Source organism: Pan paniscus, chromosome X (genome assembly GCF_029289425.2).
Source record: "Pan paniscus chromosome X, NHGRI_mPanPan1-v2.0_pri, whole genome shotgun sequence".
In the NCBI taxonomy this organism is placed as follows: Eukaryota; Metazoa; Chordata; class Mammalia; order Primates; family Hominidae; genus Pan; species Pan paniscus.
Window position 1 is genome coordinate 107,593,407 of NC_073272.2, and position 18,658 is coordinate 107,612,064.

At 40.3% G+C, this 18,658-nt stretch overlaps 1 protein-coding gene across 4 annotated transcripts in view; it reads left to right on the forward strand.

The window, feature by feature from the left end:
* Window positions 1-18,658, forward strand: part of ATG4A (autophagy related 4A cysteine peptidase) — a 63,813-nt gene that overhangs the window by 20,628 nt on the left and 24,527 nt on the right. For 3 of the 4 annotated variants that reach the window (XM_003819693.4, XM_034949967.2, XM_008973104.5), the window contains exons 2-3: window positions 14,759-14,869; window positions 17,467-17,538. In XM_003819693.4, the coding sequence (XP_003819741.1) occupies window positions 14,759-14,869; window positions 17,467-17,538 (183 nt within the window). Of the gene's footprint in view, window positions 1-14,758; window positions 14,870-15,474; window positions 15,777-17,466; window positions 17,539-18,658 lie in introns of all 4 variants that reach the window. The other variant, XM_034949968.2, reaches the window with a different exon arrangement.

Genomic DNA, 18,658 nt, shown 5'->3' on the forward strand with positions numbered 1-18,658 from the left:
TTTAATAACCAGTTTTTCCCAAATGGCTCATGATTTGATCAATTTAAGCACTGTGAGCTTTTAACATTTTAACCATCCTGAATAGTATTTTCTAAAACACAATCTACTTCCCTGACTTTTTTTTTTTTTTTTTTGAGACGGAGTCTTGCTCTGTCGCCCTGGCTGGCGTGCAGTGGCGCAATCTCGGCTCACTGCAAGCTCCGCCTCCCGGGTTCACGCCATTCTCCTGCCTCAGCCTCCTCAGTAGCTGGGATTACAGGCGCCCGCCACTACGCCCGGCTAATTTTTTTTTGTATTTTTTAGTAGAGACGGGGTTTCACCATGTTAGCCAGGATGGTCTTCATCTCCTGACCTCGTGATCCGCCCGCCTCCGCCTCCCAAAGTGCTAGGATTACAGGCGTGAGCCACCACGCCCGGCCCTTCCCTGACTTCTTAAACAGTATATAGAAGATAAATTTGTTTTGTGTAAGGATCATTATTATGACTGTTAGTTGTTGTATTATCCTATAATACACTGATATTCTGAGGCCTATTGAAATGTTTTTTGGTGTCTTCCCCTGTACTAAATGGTCCCCGAACATTTAGTCTGTATATGTGTGTGTGTGTGAAACCATACTAGGTTTTTATGATTTTTTTAATCTCTTTTCTTGTCTTTTAGCCCTTCTTGCTTCTGTCAACCTACTTTTGTAAAACTGACTCCCCATCTCCTAGCTCAGTAGGCTTGTAGTCGATCAAGGCTTCTTCATTGGACTTGATGCCTGAAGGGAATGCTTTTCAAGGGTCCTGAGAGGTTCAGTATTTACCTTCTCTAGTCCATTTTTTTTTCTTTATCTACAATCATGTTCTAGTTTGGAGAGCTAATTTGTGGGACTAATAACTAAATCTACAGAAACAAAAACTACTGCAGACTTTGAAACCAGGTCACCCTACTTTTTCCTTCTTTCAAGCTCCTTGCACACTGCAGGGCTCTCCAATTGGAGGTTTCTTGCTGGGGATACTAGAAAGAATAGTTGGTGACAGGAAGCATTTTAGGCAACTCTGGTGCACATCATTTCTCATCAGAGAAACAGGCTTCAGAAGGTGACACAAGAAAAGACACTGTCCATTGGGGGGCACTGGCAAGGAGTATTTGGGGCACTGACAAGGAGTTCAGAGTGAGGAGTATTTTAAAATTTTGTTATGGGGCTCATGATGGATGGCAGAGGGTAGAAAGGGGAGAGCAGTTTTCAGGGGCAGTTATTGTGAAATTCAGAATTGGGAGTTGGGGACTATGGCACTATGCATGTGTATTAGTCTGTTTTCATGCTGCTGATAAAGACATACCCGAGACTGCGAAGAAAAACAGGTTTAATTGGACTTATAGTTCCACATGGCTGGGGAGGTCTCAGAATCATGGCAGGAGGCAAAAGGCATGTCTTACATGGCGGTGGCAAGAGAAAATGAGGAAGAAGCAAAAGCAGAAACCCCTGATAAACCCATCAGCTCTCATGAGACTTATTCACTATCACGAGAATAGCACGGGAAAGACTGGCCCCCATGATTCTATTACCTCCCTCTGGGTCCCTACCACAACATGTGGGAATTCTGGGAGATACAATTCAAGTTGAGATTTAGGTGGGGACACAGCCAAACCATATCAGTGTACCACATGGGTGTTGCAGATGCAGTTCAAAGTTCTAGATTAGGGAACTAAATCTAGAACTTTGGCTAGAGATGCATCTAAAAGTCGTAATTGCGAAAAGCAGGAAGGATGTTATTAATTGTACTTCTCTTTACATGTCTGTTTTTAGTATTTATTATAATGGCATTGTTTTGACTTCTCAGAGATATTAGAATTTGAGTATACTTGCTGATCCTGACTCTTTGGTGAAAGCTAGATATGTGGAACTTGAATACAAGCTTTGAAATTAAAGTACTTTTTTTATTGGCTACACCGAGGCACAAGCTCTTATTAAACGCTTAGTTTGGGGCATATTAACATTTCTTGAAAGTTTACAAAGCATTTTCATATTCATTTTCTCATTTGATCCTCACTACGGCCCTGTGGAGAAGGTATCTCTATTTTATGGCTGAGGGAAAGAAATCCTAAAGAGCTTAAAAGTCTGGCCCAAAGTGACTTTGCAGTAAAAGGCAGAGCAGAAATAGAACTCAGCTCTCCTAATTCATAGGCCAGCATTCTGGTATTCTGTGGCATTCTAGTCTACTATGCCCTCTTTCAATAAGATTTGGGGAACAAACTTGTTACAAAATAAACTTAGGCACATTAAAATTTTTAAGAGTTTATTTGAGCAGACAGTGATTTATAAATTGGGTAGCACCAAACCACAAGTGGTTTGGCTCCACAGCAGGGATGTGAAGGGAAAACTTACAAGATTCTTGCAGAAATAAGACAAAGAAACTATTTGATTGGTTAAAGTGGAAAGTCCCTAGTTAGAGGTTAGTTGGTGGTTTTTAATTGGTAAAGTCTCTAGTTAGAGGTTAGTTGTTGGTTTCTAATTGGTTAAAATTAAGTGTCATTTTGCTATTTACAGTGACTTGGGTATTGGTTGGCTCAAGTAGGAACCAAAGGCACTGGAGCCATCTCAGCCTAATGACCTCTCAATTAATTTTTTTAACAGACTTAATGTATTTATGTGATGAAGATCATCTAATGCTATAGTAGAAAAGAACAATTAATGAATTTATAAATTTGTAGTCAAAGCAAGTCTGTAAATATAGGTAGCATTCTGCAGTGCTATAAATGGAAAAATCTAATAAATTAGCCTTATAGATAATATCTGAGGCCCCTAACTGCTTGCATTTAGATTTGATGTGTATGTGTGCATGTGTGCATGTATGCATGTGTGTGTGTGTGTGTGTGTGTGTACTGAGGGGTGGGATAAATTCAGAACTATGTTTCTGCTTCTGATAAATAAGAGATTGTGGTTAGTATAATTTTGACAGTCTATACCAGAAATAAATCTAGTATAGAGACTTACCATTTTCTTTTTTCTTTAATTAAGGTATTCTTACCGGCAGTAAAATGCACAAATTTTAAGTGCATAGTTCAGTGAAATTTTATGTATGTGTAAACTCCACACTGGAAAGTTATAGACATTTCTGGTCCCTCAGAAGGTTCTGTCTTGCCTCCTCCCAGGTAATACCACCTCCCAAATGTAACACCTGTTCTGACCACTGTCATCATAGATTCGCTTTGCCTGGTTTCAAACTTTATGTAAATTGAGTCATACTGTATCTACTATTTTGCATCTGGCTTCTTTTGTTTAACATGATGTCTGTGAGATTCAGTTCCTTTTCATTGCTATGTAGCATTCCAAAGTATGGTACACCACAAATTTTTTAATCCATTTCCCTGTTGATGGACATTTGGGTTGTTTCTAGGTTTTTAAAATCATGAATAAAAATTGCTATGGACATCTTTGATCATATCTCTTGGTGGACATAAGCACTCATTTTTATTGGATATAAATCTAGGAGTAGACTCACTAGGGTAGGTATGATAAAAAAAGTTTTAACTTAGAAAAGTCTTAATGAAGGAACTGATGGCTAACCATCTTATAAGAAAACCCACTTTATGAAGAGCCACTATTAGAGATTAAAAATGGGTTCGTATTTTGTTTAGCAGGACATATTCCCTGTCAGACATTAGAGACTATTTTTGCTTCACACAGTGGGCTGGGTCTTTCACACTTGTGAGTAGGTATTTATTTTCCTGGTGTCTGCTACATACAGTGCACATCAGGGATGAGGAGCCCTTTAATTGCAAGCTGTATCTTTTTTGGATGGGGTCAAATTGTCTTTTCTTGGGCGATGTGGCTCAAATGATCATAAAATAACATTGGAAAATCAAGTTCACATTACAGAAATGTGCCTTAGGATTAACTTGGAATACATCTTTTGTTTTGAAAGTGAAGGTACGTGTGTAATTTTATGTAATCCCAAAACTTAACTCTGGCAGTATAATTTTACATTACTTCTAAGGTAAAGAATTTTTGAACATCATATGTCTGCTGGCAACATTTACTAATGAGGTGCGATGTTGAAAGGGTATGGGGAAAATTCCTGTGGTATGGGAAGAGGGTGAGGTGGTTGTAAACTGAGGAGAAAACTGGGAAGGTGCTCCAAAGAGTACTGTTTCTGGAAAAGACTCTGTACTTCTCCCCCGGTGTTGTAACACTTCACATGCTGTGAGACAGAGAACCTCCATCCTCCTCAACAAAGAGAATCACTTCCGGTCTTTGTTTTTTTTAACAGAATTTAATTTGATGATGAATGTTCAAAGAGCTAGGATTTGCTTTCTAGGTGACTACTTGGTGCACCACTTCTATTCTGCAAATTGCAGGATACCCAGACTGGATTTTGGGTGTATCCGAAACCCTTTAGGGGCCCCATGAAGTCTGGCTTAAGTCCAGAATTCTGACCAAGGCTGCCAAGGCCAGCATCTCCTGGCTCCACCTTCCTCTCCAGCCTCAACCCTTGCCAGTCCCCGTACAGCATCACTAATTCCACAGTCTCTTAGCCTTCTGCATTTGGTACAAGCTTTCTCTGTCTGGAATGTCCTTTCCCTGATGAATTTGCTTAACTCTCACTCATTTTCTAAGGTCGAGTGCTGCCATCAGCTTTCTTTCCACAGCCTCCTTTATGCCTCGGATTGACTTAGATGACCCTCTTCTATTCTTCCTTAGCCTCCTATACAGATACTCATCACATACTGCATCAAAATTAACTCTTCCTTCTCTTTCTTCCCATTAGACTCAGAATTACTAAGATATGTTGCTACTGCTAAGGCCTAGCACAGTACTGGTTACATGGTAGGTACTCAGTAAAGGATTGTTAAATTGACATTTGGATGGACATATAAACCAGCTTTTAGGCTTTTCTTTTTTCTGTACCCATCCATTCAACAAACGTTAAACCTTAGGAGAGGACTTATTGCAAGGCACTATGACCAGAGCTGTAGGGGATAGAGAGATGAACATTACATGGACTGAGACTTTAAGGAGTTCATTTCAATAGCAGAGAGATAACATGTCCACAAATAACAACAATCTAAAGTAGAAAGTGCTCAGTGTCATAAAGGAGGTATAAATTAAGGACTGTGGATGTTTAGAAGAAGGAGCAAGTACTCCTTGTTGGGAAAACTGAAGAAGAATGATTCATCAAGAAAGGAGCATTTGAGGTGGGATTTAAGGGCAAGTAGAACATGAATGAGCAAAGATAGAATCTCCTCCGTATCATGTGTTTTATTTTGACTGAAAAGAGTAGATATTATGAAGGAGTAATGAGTAATGGGAAACAACTGGAAATTTACGAAGTGGGCCTTATTAGAGAGGGCTTTAAGTGCCACGTTGATGAGTTTATATTTGATTCCTGTCAGGTGGAACAGTCTTGGAAGCCCATGGAAGATGTTTAGCATTTTATTGTCAACAGCAGAGAGATCCTGTAACATTAGTCTGGCAATGGCATGTCTTAGTAAATCATTATTAACTAATTAATTGCTAAGCCTATAGTTTTGCTAAGTAGTGTGGAAAAACCCTAAGGCCTTTAGCTCTTTTACGTTTTTGCACTGTCTTTTCTCACTGGAAATCTAGATGAGGTAACAGATTATATGACCAATTAGTTCTGAAAAATGAAAATAGAAATTGACAGGGGAAAGAAACACTACCAAGACAGAAGTGCCTCATAATAATGTATAGACATATAAAGTGTTGTTTGCTTAGGAACCGTGTCCAAAACATTGCTTTCAGCTGTCTGGAAAAATCCAGACACAGTATGTGAATTATATTGTTAATATTTATTCCTCTGGGAGTAGTTTAGATCACTTTCAGTTAAACATAACTATAATGTTCTAACCTCAGACTGTCTGCTCTTATTGTCCCTTATAAACAGTGGGTATTGCATTGTCAGTTTGTTTTATAGTGTGTTATATAACCAGAGCATCTGGTTTCTTGCCGCCTTAGGCCAGGCCTTCAACACTTTATGCCTGGATTGTTGCAACGACTTTCTCATTGGTCTCCTTATCTCCTGTGCTTAGAATCCAGCTTTTTTTTTTTCATAACAGCAATGTATAGTGGGAAGAATACTGGATGAAGAGTAATATTAACTGGGTTTGAATCTTGATTATACTGCTCACTAGCTATTTGATCTTGGGCAAGTCATATCACCTCTCTGAGACTCAGTTCCCTCAACTCTAAAATGGAGGTAATGGTCCCTGCCCTGTCCCTCTCAAGGGGCTGTCACCAGAATCATGTGAAAGTGCTCTGAAAACTGTCAATAGCTTTACCAAGAGTTGGACTCCACTGGCTGGCTTTATACCTTCCAGAATCTAGTCCCATGCCACCTCTTTCATCTCATTTCTCAATATCCCCCAGAACCTACCCCACTCTCCAATGCATGTAAATGTATGGTGCTGTCATCTGGAATATTCTCCCCTCTTGTCTCTGCTCACCCAAATTCAAGGAATAATTTAAAGACCAGTCCAAATTCTACTCCCTCCTTAAAATCTTCCCTGATGACTCCAGTGCTCAATTTCCTCCTTTTGTGCATTTTGACAGCACTTAGTTATTATTAACACTTGTCTGTACATTACCCTTTATTATTAACTCTTTTACATAAGGTTCCTATCTTTAATTCGATTATGATATTATGATGCCTTCACTGGTTCATTTAACATCCAGTGAATGTTTATGAGGATGCTTCCTTTGTATTCCTCATAGAACCAAGTTTGGAACTTAATAAATAATTGTTGGTTCATTTATTTAGAAGTTCACATACAGACTCTCTTAAGAGAGACAAGTGAACACATCTTCTCTTCCTAGGGCTCGGGGTACTCCTCCTAACACCCCATCCTGCCTCCACGTACTACAGAACCATAAAAAACTCCTTATAATAAAACCGTCCAGTAAATTTTTCTGAGATTCTGAAACTGTTCTGTATCTGTGCTATCCAATACGGTAACCACCAACCACACATGGCTATTGAGTGCTTGAAATGTGGCTAGTGTGACTGAGGAACTGCATTTTTGTCTTTAATTTTAATTAAACAGCTGCATGTGACTAGTGGCTACTGTATTGGACAGTGTAGGTCTGGACCGGTGGCTTTCTAACTTTTTTTTTTTATCATAACAACACAATGAGAAATACATTTTACATTGCAACGTGGTTTTTATACACACAAACAAGTTTCATGAAACAATACTTCTTATCTGCAGTATACTGATCTTTTCTATTCTATTCAATTTCATTTTTTAAAAATGCTGATTGCAACCCCCTATATAGATTTCACCACCCACTGATAAATTAGGATGTGCTGTTTGAAAACACACTGCTCATTTTATAGATGGAGAATCTGAGGTCCAGAGAAGTGCAGTAGATTTTCTAAGGTCATATATTAAGTGGCAGGGCAGGACTAGAACACAAATTTTGGGGCTCCTAGAATAGAGCTATTTCTAACAGGGATGTAGGAATTTCCTCCTTTTCCCTTTCCTTTTCCTCCTTCTCCTCACCATGCTGGATATTAAAGAAAAATAAGTCGACACACTATTCATTTTGATTAAATATTTTCATGGTGTCTTGATTCCTAAATGAGCCATGAGCTCAGTATTTGAGTATTGTTGCTTTTTAGTTTGGTTATTGTCCAAAATCAAAGATACAGTACCATGGAAGCTTTCTTTTAACCCATTGCATGGCTTGGCAGTGGCACTAATGTGAAACTGTCCTCCTTGGGAATTCAATCATGCTTTCCTCCAATTTCCCAGTAACAACTGACCAGCAGGTTGATTCTAAACAACAAAACCTGTTGAAGAATCAAGGTGATTCTCACCTCAGTTTGTGAAAAAGGTGCCTCTAGTCTTGAATTATATTGCCAACCAAATATTTTTCTTCATCAGTACATCCAGTGTGCTACCCTTTTTGTATGCCTTATCAACAAAAACGATAGCCTTTACAAAGGCGGCATCCTCTGAGCAGCACCTTGTTATCACAGAGGCATTTAGACTCTCCTTTCAAAGCTAGTCTTTTTATCCTTCTGGAAATGGCATCTATCAAAAAAGAGCAGAGCTATCTTAGCAAAGGCAAAAAGAGGCAGCAATTCAGAGGTGCAGTGGTCTATGTGTTAGTACATTCCTGACCAGTTTGTGTATGGAATCTCATTTCCCCATAGACGTTTCCAAATGCATTTCACTCAGCAGACAGCAGGCAGCAATTTATCCCTAAGTGAAAACAACAAGAAAAATACACTTAAAAAGGGAATAAGATTTTTAAAAGCCTCACTTTAAAGGAAACACAGAAATAGCCCAATTTTGCATTACATTTGTCAGTGGGATTACCATTATGTCAGTAGGATGAATTAACTGAAATCTGTAAGAAATGTCATATTTTCTGGGGCCAAATTATCTATGGCCTGATTAATTTTTCTAGCTGAAAACCAGAGTCTTATAGCTTAACAATTGTCCCTTGCTAACCAGACTGGTTACTTTGCTGACTTGCCCTGAAATTTATCAGGTGTAGCCTCCTCTGCTCCACCACCGCTAACACCAGTCAGTTAAATAGAATCCCATAAAGTCCTCTCTAGCTGAAGGATAACTCTTTGGTTAAGATTCTGTAATGTAAGTTTGAAAATTTCACTGTTGTCTTAGGAAGTCAAAGTTTATACCAGTCTATAGAGAAATCATTCATGTCTTTTGCATTATTTGACAACCTAGCATTGCTAGGATGTGACTTGCTGAGTAAATTCAAGAAAACTTGCTGTTTTGATTGTGAAAATCCACTTGAAATGCTAAGAATTTTTGCCCAATCTTCTGTTTTCTAAGTTCTTGGTTGTCAGAAAAGCAGGTCACAGGGTGGAAGACAAATGAAGATGGGGCAAGGCCTGTGCACAGGTGAGCAGAAGCTGGGGACTAACAGGGGAGTAAGTGAACCCAGGAGGAAGGGGATGAAAGCATGTTGCAGGCTGGGCCAGAGCCTTGGTCTTCTGGCTGTCTTCCTGCTTTCCCAGGCCCTGCTAATTAACCTGCCATCTACCATGCCTGTTTTCAAAAGCCCTGTGCAGGTTGACTTTCCCTTCACTGTTTTTTAAACCCCTGTCCACAAATCCACTGAGTCCAACAGATTCTGGCTAGACCAAGCTTATTATCTCCCTACCCACCCCCATGGTTTTCTGCCACCGTTTCATCACCAACACTTGAAAACTGCAAGTTATTTTTGACTCTCTCTCACTCTCCCCTGCCCCACCCTACACTCAGTTGCTTGCCAAGCCCTTTCGGTGTTCCCTCAATCAGGAATTCCCTCCCGTCCCCCTTACCACTTATATCTTATTTCCATTGAGGCTCAGCTCTGATGCCACCTTTTCTAGGTTGTAGAAAGCCTATTCACCCCCAGTTGGAATTAATTACTGTATTTATTTCCTTTTCTTTCCCTGTCTTCCACATCACTTTCCTTTCACTTATTGCACTTCTGTTAGTTGTTTCCAGACCTAGCCTCTCCACTAAAAAGCTTTTGGAAGGTGGAGACTGTATCTCACTGATGTTTTACCCTCTATACTTAACACATAATAGGTACACTCTATAAAGTTTATGGAATGAAATATGAATGAATATTCAGCTGTTACCATACCTATCCCCTGTGGATGTTGTCCCAAGTTCTTTAAGATGTGATTTGATGTATGCATTGCTGAGAAGGCTGTTTTAGCACCAGCAGTGTCCTGGCATGCTGTTAGAATTGAAAGACCTATAAGGAGGTTATCCTATATCTCAGACCCCTCCTGGCCCTGAGATTCTATGGCCTTTTAATTTCACTTTAGAGAGTTTGTGGTGCTTCTTTCTTTAGCACAAGCTCCACAGAATCTAAGATGAATTGACTGAAATTCATGTCATGAGGTATAAGTGTTTTTGTTAAGCCCTGTCAGAAAATTTGTTTTTCAAAGTGATTTTCTCATTTACTTGCAATTTTCCAAATAACCCTTAGAAATGTAGTCAATTGCCGGAAGCCATATTATTAAAGTAAGACATTGGCAAAAATGGCAGAGTAAGTACCTCTGAAAATTCTCTCCATAATAGCAATGAAAAAACTGGCAGAAATAGCATCAAATTTTTCAGAACTCTAGAAATGAACTAAAGGCTTGCAGCAATCCAGGGAACATTTACTCAAGAAAAACGGCTGCATGTTGATAAGACCAGTGAGTGTGGGGAAAACAAGAGAGATCAGATTGTTACTGTGTCTGTGTAGAAAGAAGTAGACATAGGAGACTCCATTTTGTTATGTACTAAGGAAAATTCTTCTGCCTTGAGATTCTGTGACCTTACCCCCAACCCCGTGCTCTCTGAAACATGTGCTGTGTCAACTCAGAGTTGAATGGATTAAGGGCGATGCAAGATGTGCTTTGTTAAACAGATGCTTGAAGGCAGCATGCTCCTTAAGAGTCATCAGCACTCCCTAATCTCAAGTACCCAGGGACACAAAAACTGCGGAAGGCCGCAGGGACCTCTGCCTAGGAAAGCCAGGTATTGTCCAAGGTTTCTCCCCATGTGATAGTCTGAAATATGGCCTCGTGGGAAGGGAAAGACCTGACCGTCCCCCAGCCCGACACCCGTAAAGGGTCTGTGCTGAGGAGGATTAGTATAAGAGGAAGGCATGCCTCTTTGCAGTTGAGACAAGAGGAAGGCATCTGTCTCCTGCCTGTCCCTGGGCAATGGAATGTCTCGGTATAAAACCGGATTGTATGCTCCATCTACTGAGATAGGGAAAAACCGCCTTAGGGCTGGAGGTGGGACCTGCGGGCAGCAATACTGCTCTGTAAAGCATTGAGATGTTATGTGTATGCATATCTAAAAGCACAGCACTTAATCCTTTACATTGTCCATGATGCAAAGACCTTTGTTCACGTGTTTGTCTGCTGACCCTCTCCCCACAATTGTCTTGTGACCCTGACACATCCCCCTCTTTGAGAAACACCCACGAATGATCAATAAATACTAAGGGAACTCAGAGGCTGGCGGGATCCTCCATATGCTGAACGCTGGTTCCCCGGGTCCCCTTATTTCTTTCTCTATACTTTGTCTCTGTGTCTTTTTCTTTCCCAAGTCTCTCGTTCCACCTTACGAGAAACACCCACAGGTGTGTAGGGGCAACCCACCCCTACAAGTGAGCTTTGTGGCATTAGTATTTTCATTCACCCTATTCCCATCCCTTTCTCCCTGGCTTCAAAATCAATAGCCTTCACTCACAGGGAAAACCAGCAGCCTGGCAGCCACCAGAGGAGACAGAATAGGGTTGGGACTCCTTTACAGCCTCATTTCTAGAGAATTGTCATTATTCGATCTGTCTGGAGTTCCCCCAGAAGACCCCCCACTTGTAAGACTTTATTTGGCCTGACACAGAGCTACAGAAAGCCTTTTCCCCAGGGCCTTTCTTTTGGAAAATGATTAGAGGCAGTCAATTAACTTCTCAGCTGCCTGAAGCAATGGATAACATTTCCAGCTAACCACAAAGCTTTGAAGAAAAAGCTGGGGAATGAGATTCCTTGGGGCTTTGGAAAGCTTGGGCATATTCCTGGGAATCTACAAGATTACACGCATGCATAGGGCTGTGCACATGCTCCGGAAAGACCTCAATAGGTCCTAAGCTCTCACTCTGGCTGATCTTGAGCTTGGCATAAGCAGAAAGTGAAGACAAAGGCAGAAGACATTGTGTGGCTGAGTGTTGAAGACATGCCCCAACATGTACACAGAGTCCCTTGGCCAAAACTGGGAGGCTTTTTGTTTCCAGGAATTTAAGGAAATCTTTGTCTAATTATGAGCTGGCCACTAAACTAACCCAGCAGAGACTTCAGTACAATAATTATTATTAAAGTACAGTGGAACAGGGTGAAGCCTGTTGTCCCTGAGACCTTGTAGAAATTAATTCTTGGTCTACCAAGTTATAGATTTGTAGCTCTGCCTGTATAGTCCCTATCTCTTTAAACAGACAGAAAAGGCAGGGAACTCATATCAGCCTGATATCTGGTTTGTTTATTTTTAAAGGCAAGACAAAGGTAGTTTGTGAAAAATTTAAAACAAAAAGCATTGCTGTTAATCAGAAGTAATTGTATTGGAAATGATATTTTACTTCTGTACCTCATCCACTTCCCAGATTGCTTTTTCATATGAGTTCTCCCTATGTAGGACCTGTTCCTCTTTCCTCCCTAGACCCCCATGTACATAATCTTCCCATCTCACTGCTTCTTGCTTCTGTTAATTTCATTTTCTGTTCTTTCATTTGTTCCATACATGTAGCCTCGATTCAAGGATGGCTGTGGCCTCACATACTGCATTCAGGGTGTCTATCTTTTAAGAGAAGAATCAAGAAGAATAGAGACTGTAATGACCTTCTTGCTGGCCTAGCTAGGCCTGAGAGGGGGTGAAGTGCAAGAGTAAAATTCTTTGGCTGCCATTTTGATCAGAGCCATCCCAAATGAAGCAAGGCAGTTGTCACAAGCTTTAAAGGGCTTTACTAATTTGACGAGATAACTGGCCAGTGACTCACTGAGACAGGGTTGGCGATAGAGAAATGGTATTTTTTTGGCCAGTACTAAAAAAAGACCCAAGGCTTATATGCATACATGCTGTACATTCATCCAATGCCATCCATCCTCACCCCTACCAAGGCAATGCCAGAGAGGTTGCCCTTTTCCTGCAGTCTACTCAAGTTACTTATTTTCTGATTTTCTTTCTCTTTTTAGGCTACACTATATGTTCATTTAAACCTGATTTCTTCTGCCTGTGAGGGGTAGAGGGTAGGGTGGGGAGGTGCACAGTGTGATTTGCCCTGCCTCAGTCCACCACCTCCTGGGGATGGCCTGACCTGGATAATCATTTTTAGCCTGGTATTTCCTGGGCATGGGCCAGGGGCTGAGGCCAGCAGCAGAGAGGCTAAGATGGCACAGGCTCCCTGTTAGATTTGGTAGTGATGAATTTTCACTGGGGAACAAAATGGCTGTTTCTAACTTCTTTAGATTTGAAACACTGCAGAGACTATCATCTTAATAATTAAAATATATTGAGGAGAAGGGCTACTTAAATCCTTGAATGACTGGAATTCTGTAAGATATTTTAAGAAAGGTAATATCCCTGGTTAACAGTGTTTCTTTTTCTTTTTCTTTTTTTTTTCTTTTTTTTTGAGATGGAATCTTACTGTGTCACCAGGCTGGAGTGCAGTGGCGCGATCTTGGCTCACTGCAACCTCGGCCTCCCGGGTTCAAGCGACTCTCCTGCTTCAGCCTCCCGAGTAGCTGGGACTACAGGCATGCACCACCATGCCCAGCTAATTTTTGTATTTTTAGTAGAGACGGGGTTTCACCATGTTGGCCAGGATGGTCTCGATCTCAGCTGTGTTTCTAAAAGTACTTGTACAAATTATAATTTCAACTTCCAACAAAATATTTATATGAGCAGAACAGACTCATTTTTTTTTTAATCAGAACAGACTCATTTATATTTAGGAGCATTTATTTCTATGAAAACAACATGCCCTGGCCTTAGAAAACAAAAAATAAAATAAAACAATTTATCCTTTCAAGGGATTTCTTTTAGAGAATCTCTGCAGCTACTTGTAGTTGTACAAATGGCCCCCTACTTTCTCTGTGTTCCCTTCCTCACAGGGGCCGAGGAGCCCCCATGAGTTGAGAGGTGTATGTTGAATATCTTAGCTTTGAACTTGAAATATATTTTCTCATAGATATAGCACCATAAACTGTGAAATAAACTATCAATTTAAATTTTCTAGTTACAGATTAAAATAGGTTTTGTGGACTAGCTTGGAAATATATTTACTGTTTATAATATAATTTCTCTCAGAAAATTATTATTATTTATTTATTTATTTAAAGAGATGGGGGTTGGCACTGAAAGTTCCAAGCTTCTGATCATGGCTTAGTCTTTCTGGTAACCAGCCTCCATCCAGAAGCCCACCAAGAGATACTTCATTAGAACGGAAGATGCTCTTATCACCCAGGAAATTCACTAGGAGCTCTATGTCAGGAACCAGGGAGAAAGGCCAAATTTCAGAAGAAAAGATGCGCGTAGCATCCCTGTCACTCACCATAACAAAGGTTTTAGGAGCTCTGTGCCAGAAAACAGTGATAGAAACTAAATATATATTTCTTATTATATCTTAATGGTCATCTGTGAATTCCAAGAACAAGTTATGTTTACTGTTAACTTCAAGATCCTTCTTTGCAGAAGCCATATGTGAATAAAATGGCAAATAAAAATACTGTGAAAACATCTGGCCTTTCAGCTAAAATATTACCATATACACAGTTGTACAAACATTCAGGCTTGTCACAGCACCTTCCAAGCCACTGGCCACTAGAAACCTCGCAATACGAACCTCATGATATTCCCTGTGACATGGGCAGGAGTTAGGTATGCAGGTATTGTATCACCTCAACACACTCAGAGTAGAGGAAGCTCGATAATTGGCTATTTACAAAGAAGGCCCCATGGTATAAAATGTTTTGAAGTAACTGTGGCCAAATGATTGTTTAGAGATGGTGTTAAATGGGACCTTGAGAAAGGGAAGGTCAAAAGAGATGGTCAAGAGGAAATCCTTCAACTAAAGGATTTAGAGGTCTTGTGAGTGTGTTTGTTCCTCAAGGAAAAGGAATTGTTTCCATTAGATTCAAGCTGCTGACCTTTCACCTTCAGGGCAAAGGTAATAATCAGTCAACCACAAAGATAAGCCCCTTCTATTAAATTTTACTTGTTTCTTTCCTTTTCTTTCAGTTTTATCCAAGTATGAAGATCAGATTACTATTTTCACTGACTACCTAGAAGAATATCCAGATACAGATGAGCTGGTATGGATCTTAGGGAAGCAGCATCTCCTTAAAACAGGTAAGATTTGGTAGCATTTGTCTGTAAGAACCCAGATGAGGTAGGCACCTGTGGTTCAGGGTTTGTACTTTTTCTTCTTGGGTTGGCAGAGCATTGTCTTGCTCAATGTTAATGCTACTCTGAGGTGGATTTAACTTGTAGTCAAAGGAGCTTAAGCCTCAGGACTTTTGCTTGGACAGGCCCCTTCCAAGGCCCTGAAAGGCCCTAGTAGTGTGTTTACATGGTTATAGGTTTTTGCACAATTTGCACAAGTAATATATTTTTATTCTTTTCCTTAAAGGAGAATCCCCAAATTCTAGAAGCCTTGGGTTTCAAAAAACACGGACCCACTCCTGGTATCACTAATCAGTCTCTAGCCTTTCGTGACTGGTCTACATATTTATTACTCTCACATGCTTGTCTGGCTAGATAAAAACACCCAAGGACTTCTAGACAACCCATGGACCTCAGAAACAATATCAGACCTAAGTTTTTCTTAAGTTTTAGATCTTTTGCTGACCGTAGCACTGTCTCAGTTTATTCTGATTTTGTATAGAACTTTTAGCCACTGCAGCTAGATGGAAAGGAGGCTTGAATTTTTCTTCCTTACCATTACATTCTTATAGATTGGGAAAGAAAGACCTTTTAACCTGAAACTGCTAACAGCCCAGCACCCAGATAAAGCCAGAGCTTGGAAAGAGGCAGCTCTCAGATTTGTGTCTTTCTGAGGAGACATCCTCTTCAGAGGCCCTCACTTAGCGTGGAGGAAGGAACAGGAAGAGGCTGATGAAAAGGCAGGAGAGGAAGTTAGGCATTGTGGAGCTCCTCCTGAGCCTGGCTTCATTATTTTGATTGGAGAATTCTGAACAGTGGAAAGCCTGGAGCTAGCGATTAGGAGACCTTTTGTATTCAGACTCTTCTAACTCAGGTAAGTCACTGTCTCTTTCTGGATCTTAACTTCCTTCAGTGGTACTTAAAATGAGGGGATTTGAGGGGATCTCTTCTAATTCTGCATTCCATGACAACAGGAATCCCCAGGTTGCCAAATCCACTCATATTCAAATGTTAAATTGGGAAACGCCTCTTAAAATGAAATCATTGCTAAAATGTCCATACAACTTTCCCAGCGTAAAGCCACACAGGAAGGCATAAAGACTGTCAGAGGCAGGAGTGAGGGTGTGGACATTTAAGAGGATGAGCACATAACAGCTAACATCTGTTATAGGTTCACTGCATACTAGTCACCATCCAAGCACTTTAAGTGTATTATCTTTTGAATACTCACAACTCAATGAAGTAGGTACTATAATTCTCCCCATTTATGGATGAGGAAACTGAAGCTCAGAGAGGTTAAGTTAACCAGGTTACACAGCTGGTAAGTAGCAGAGTCAGGGTTCAAACCCAAGCAAAGTATGACTTCAGGTGTCTTACTCTTAACCATTATACATCTGCTTCCCTGAATATGCTAGGCACCGGGGCATGGAAGGGAGGGAAAATACAGATAGCTCAACTTTCCGATTTGCTCCAAAGAAAAGGAAGACAGAAAATAGAAACTATTGGCTAAAAGTAGATTTCCCTTTGTTCTTTTTAAGTGCAGTGACTATAAGTTTTATACAGAATATAATACAGACATGTTGAGAAGAGGGAGAGAGGTGACTAAGAAAGACAGCCACATCTAAGTACAGATAAAAATGTGGAAGCCATATTTGTGGCCCATCAAAGTAAATTTATGTCATAAAATACAAGAAAGCATGCTTTGAAAAAGGACACAAAAACATTTGTGATATTATATATGCATTTAGATTGTAAGTGCCAGTTGCACTAGTTGCTATAGATACATTTCTTACACACCTAATTTGCTTAGTAAGACATTTCCTTTTTATTTAAACATGCATGTGTGCATGAACAGACACACATGCATCCACACAAACAAGCCAACCCCTAGTTTTTGTTTTGTTTTATTTTATTTTGTTTTGCTTGAGACAGGGTCTCTCTGTTACTTAGGCTAGAGTACAGTGGTGATCATAGCTCACTGCAATCTCGAACTCCTGGGTTCAAGTGATCCTCATACCTCATTTTTTTTGTAGAGATGGGGTCTCACTATGTTGCCCAGGCTGGTCTTGAATTCCTGGCCTGAAGCGATTTCCCTGTCTCAGCTTCCCAAAGCACTGGGATTACAGGTGTGAGTCGCTGGGCCCAGCCAAACCTCTAGTTTTAGATAAGGCATGATGGGTGCTGATGCAAGATCCAACCAACCATCATTCAGGCTGGAGCTGATAGTCTTGTTAGTGGGTTCTCTAGGATCCTTAATTTTCTTATTCCTTGTCTTTTGGCAATGATCCCAGTGTTTGTAACTGCCAGGACTGTGGAACTCAGTGAAAAGATGACAGGAGCTACCCAAGGTCATTATACCAGTCAAATAGCTCTGGTCAAACCATAGGTTGGGAGAAATACTGAAATTATTTGGCTAAAATAAGAATGGGTTTCCTGTGAATTTACCTAGCCCCATAATAATGGAATTGACTGGTTATTTGAAATTAAGTTAGTAGCTGGCTCAGAAGTAAAGGTGGGTATTTTTAGATATGGTGATTTAATTTTAATTTTACATTTAATTACAGAAAAATCTAAGCTGTTGTCTGATATAAGTGCTCGTCTATGGTTTACATACAGAAGGAAATTTTCACCAATTGGTAGGTAAATCATTTGTTTTACTGTGCTTTATTCCTTGTGGATAGCTTGCCTGAGGTTATCAGTGACTTCATAGAAACCTCAGAATTAACAGCTCACTATAGCAAAGAATTTGATTGAGGAGACTAGGTAAATCTTACACTTCATCCAAAAGTTTCATTGCTAAAGTATCCTTTCACATATGGCTCTATTTCATTGAGGGATTATGACAGTATACTTTTGACACCACCTCCAAGTGTTCAGGCACCAGATGATATTACTTGTTATACTTTTGAGATTAAGGGGGAAAATCACATAATCTTTTAATTTGTATAATATCTGTTAAATTACAATCCACTGCTTTATGGAACTACATGATTATTAATGAAAATTGTGTCTTGAAAGAAAGAAAATAATTTATTTGTTTTTTTCCCCCTTATGACATGAAAGCACCTTGCCATTGAGAGACAAATTACAGTAGTTTCCTTGGAACTAATTCTAGGCTGTTACCAGCTGTCAACTAGAAAAAAGGACAGCTCAATAGGTGAAGTGAATATGCTGTCTTCATAAAGGATATACAACACATTTGCAAGTAGGGTGGCCACTTCCTAGTATCATGGCCCTGTAGGAAAAGGGCCTACAAATGGTGAAATCTACTCTTCTAAGAGGAAACTAGAATGAAATCAACCTTTCTGTTCAGTGCCAAAAATGAAGGTCACACAGACTTTTCTTTTCTTTCTTTCTTTTTTTTTTTTTTTGATACGGAGTCTCGCACTGTCACCCAGGCTGGAGTGCAGTGGCGCCATCTCGGCTCATTGCAAGCTCCGCCTCCTGGGTTCACGCCATTCTCCTGCCTCAGCCTCCCGAGTAGCTGGGACTACAGGCACCCGCCAACACGCCCGGCTAATTTTTTGTATTTTTAGTAGAGACAGGGTTTCACTGTGTTAGCCAGGATGGTCTCGATCTCCTGACCTCGTGATCCGCCCACCTCGGCCTCCCAAAGTGCTGGGATTATAGGCGTGAGCCACCGCTCCCGGCCCTTTTTTTTTTTTTTTTTTTATTGCTCTCCCCAGAAATACCCCAGTCACTAACAAACAAAAGAACAATCTTTAGTAACCAGTGGTTCTGAACTGTTAACTTTCT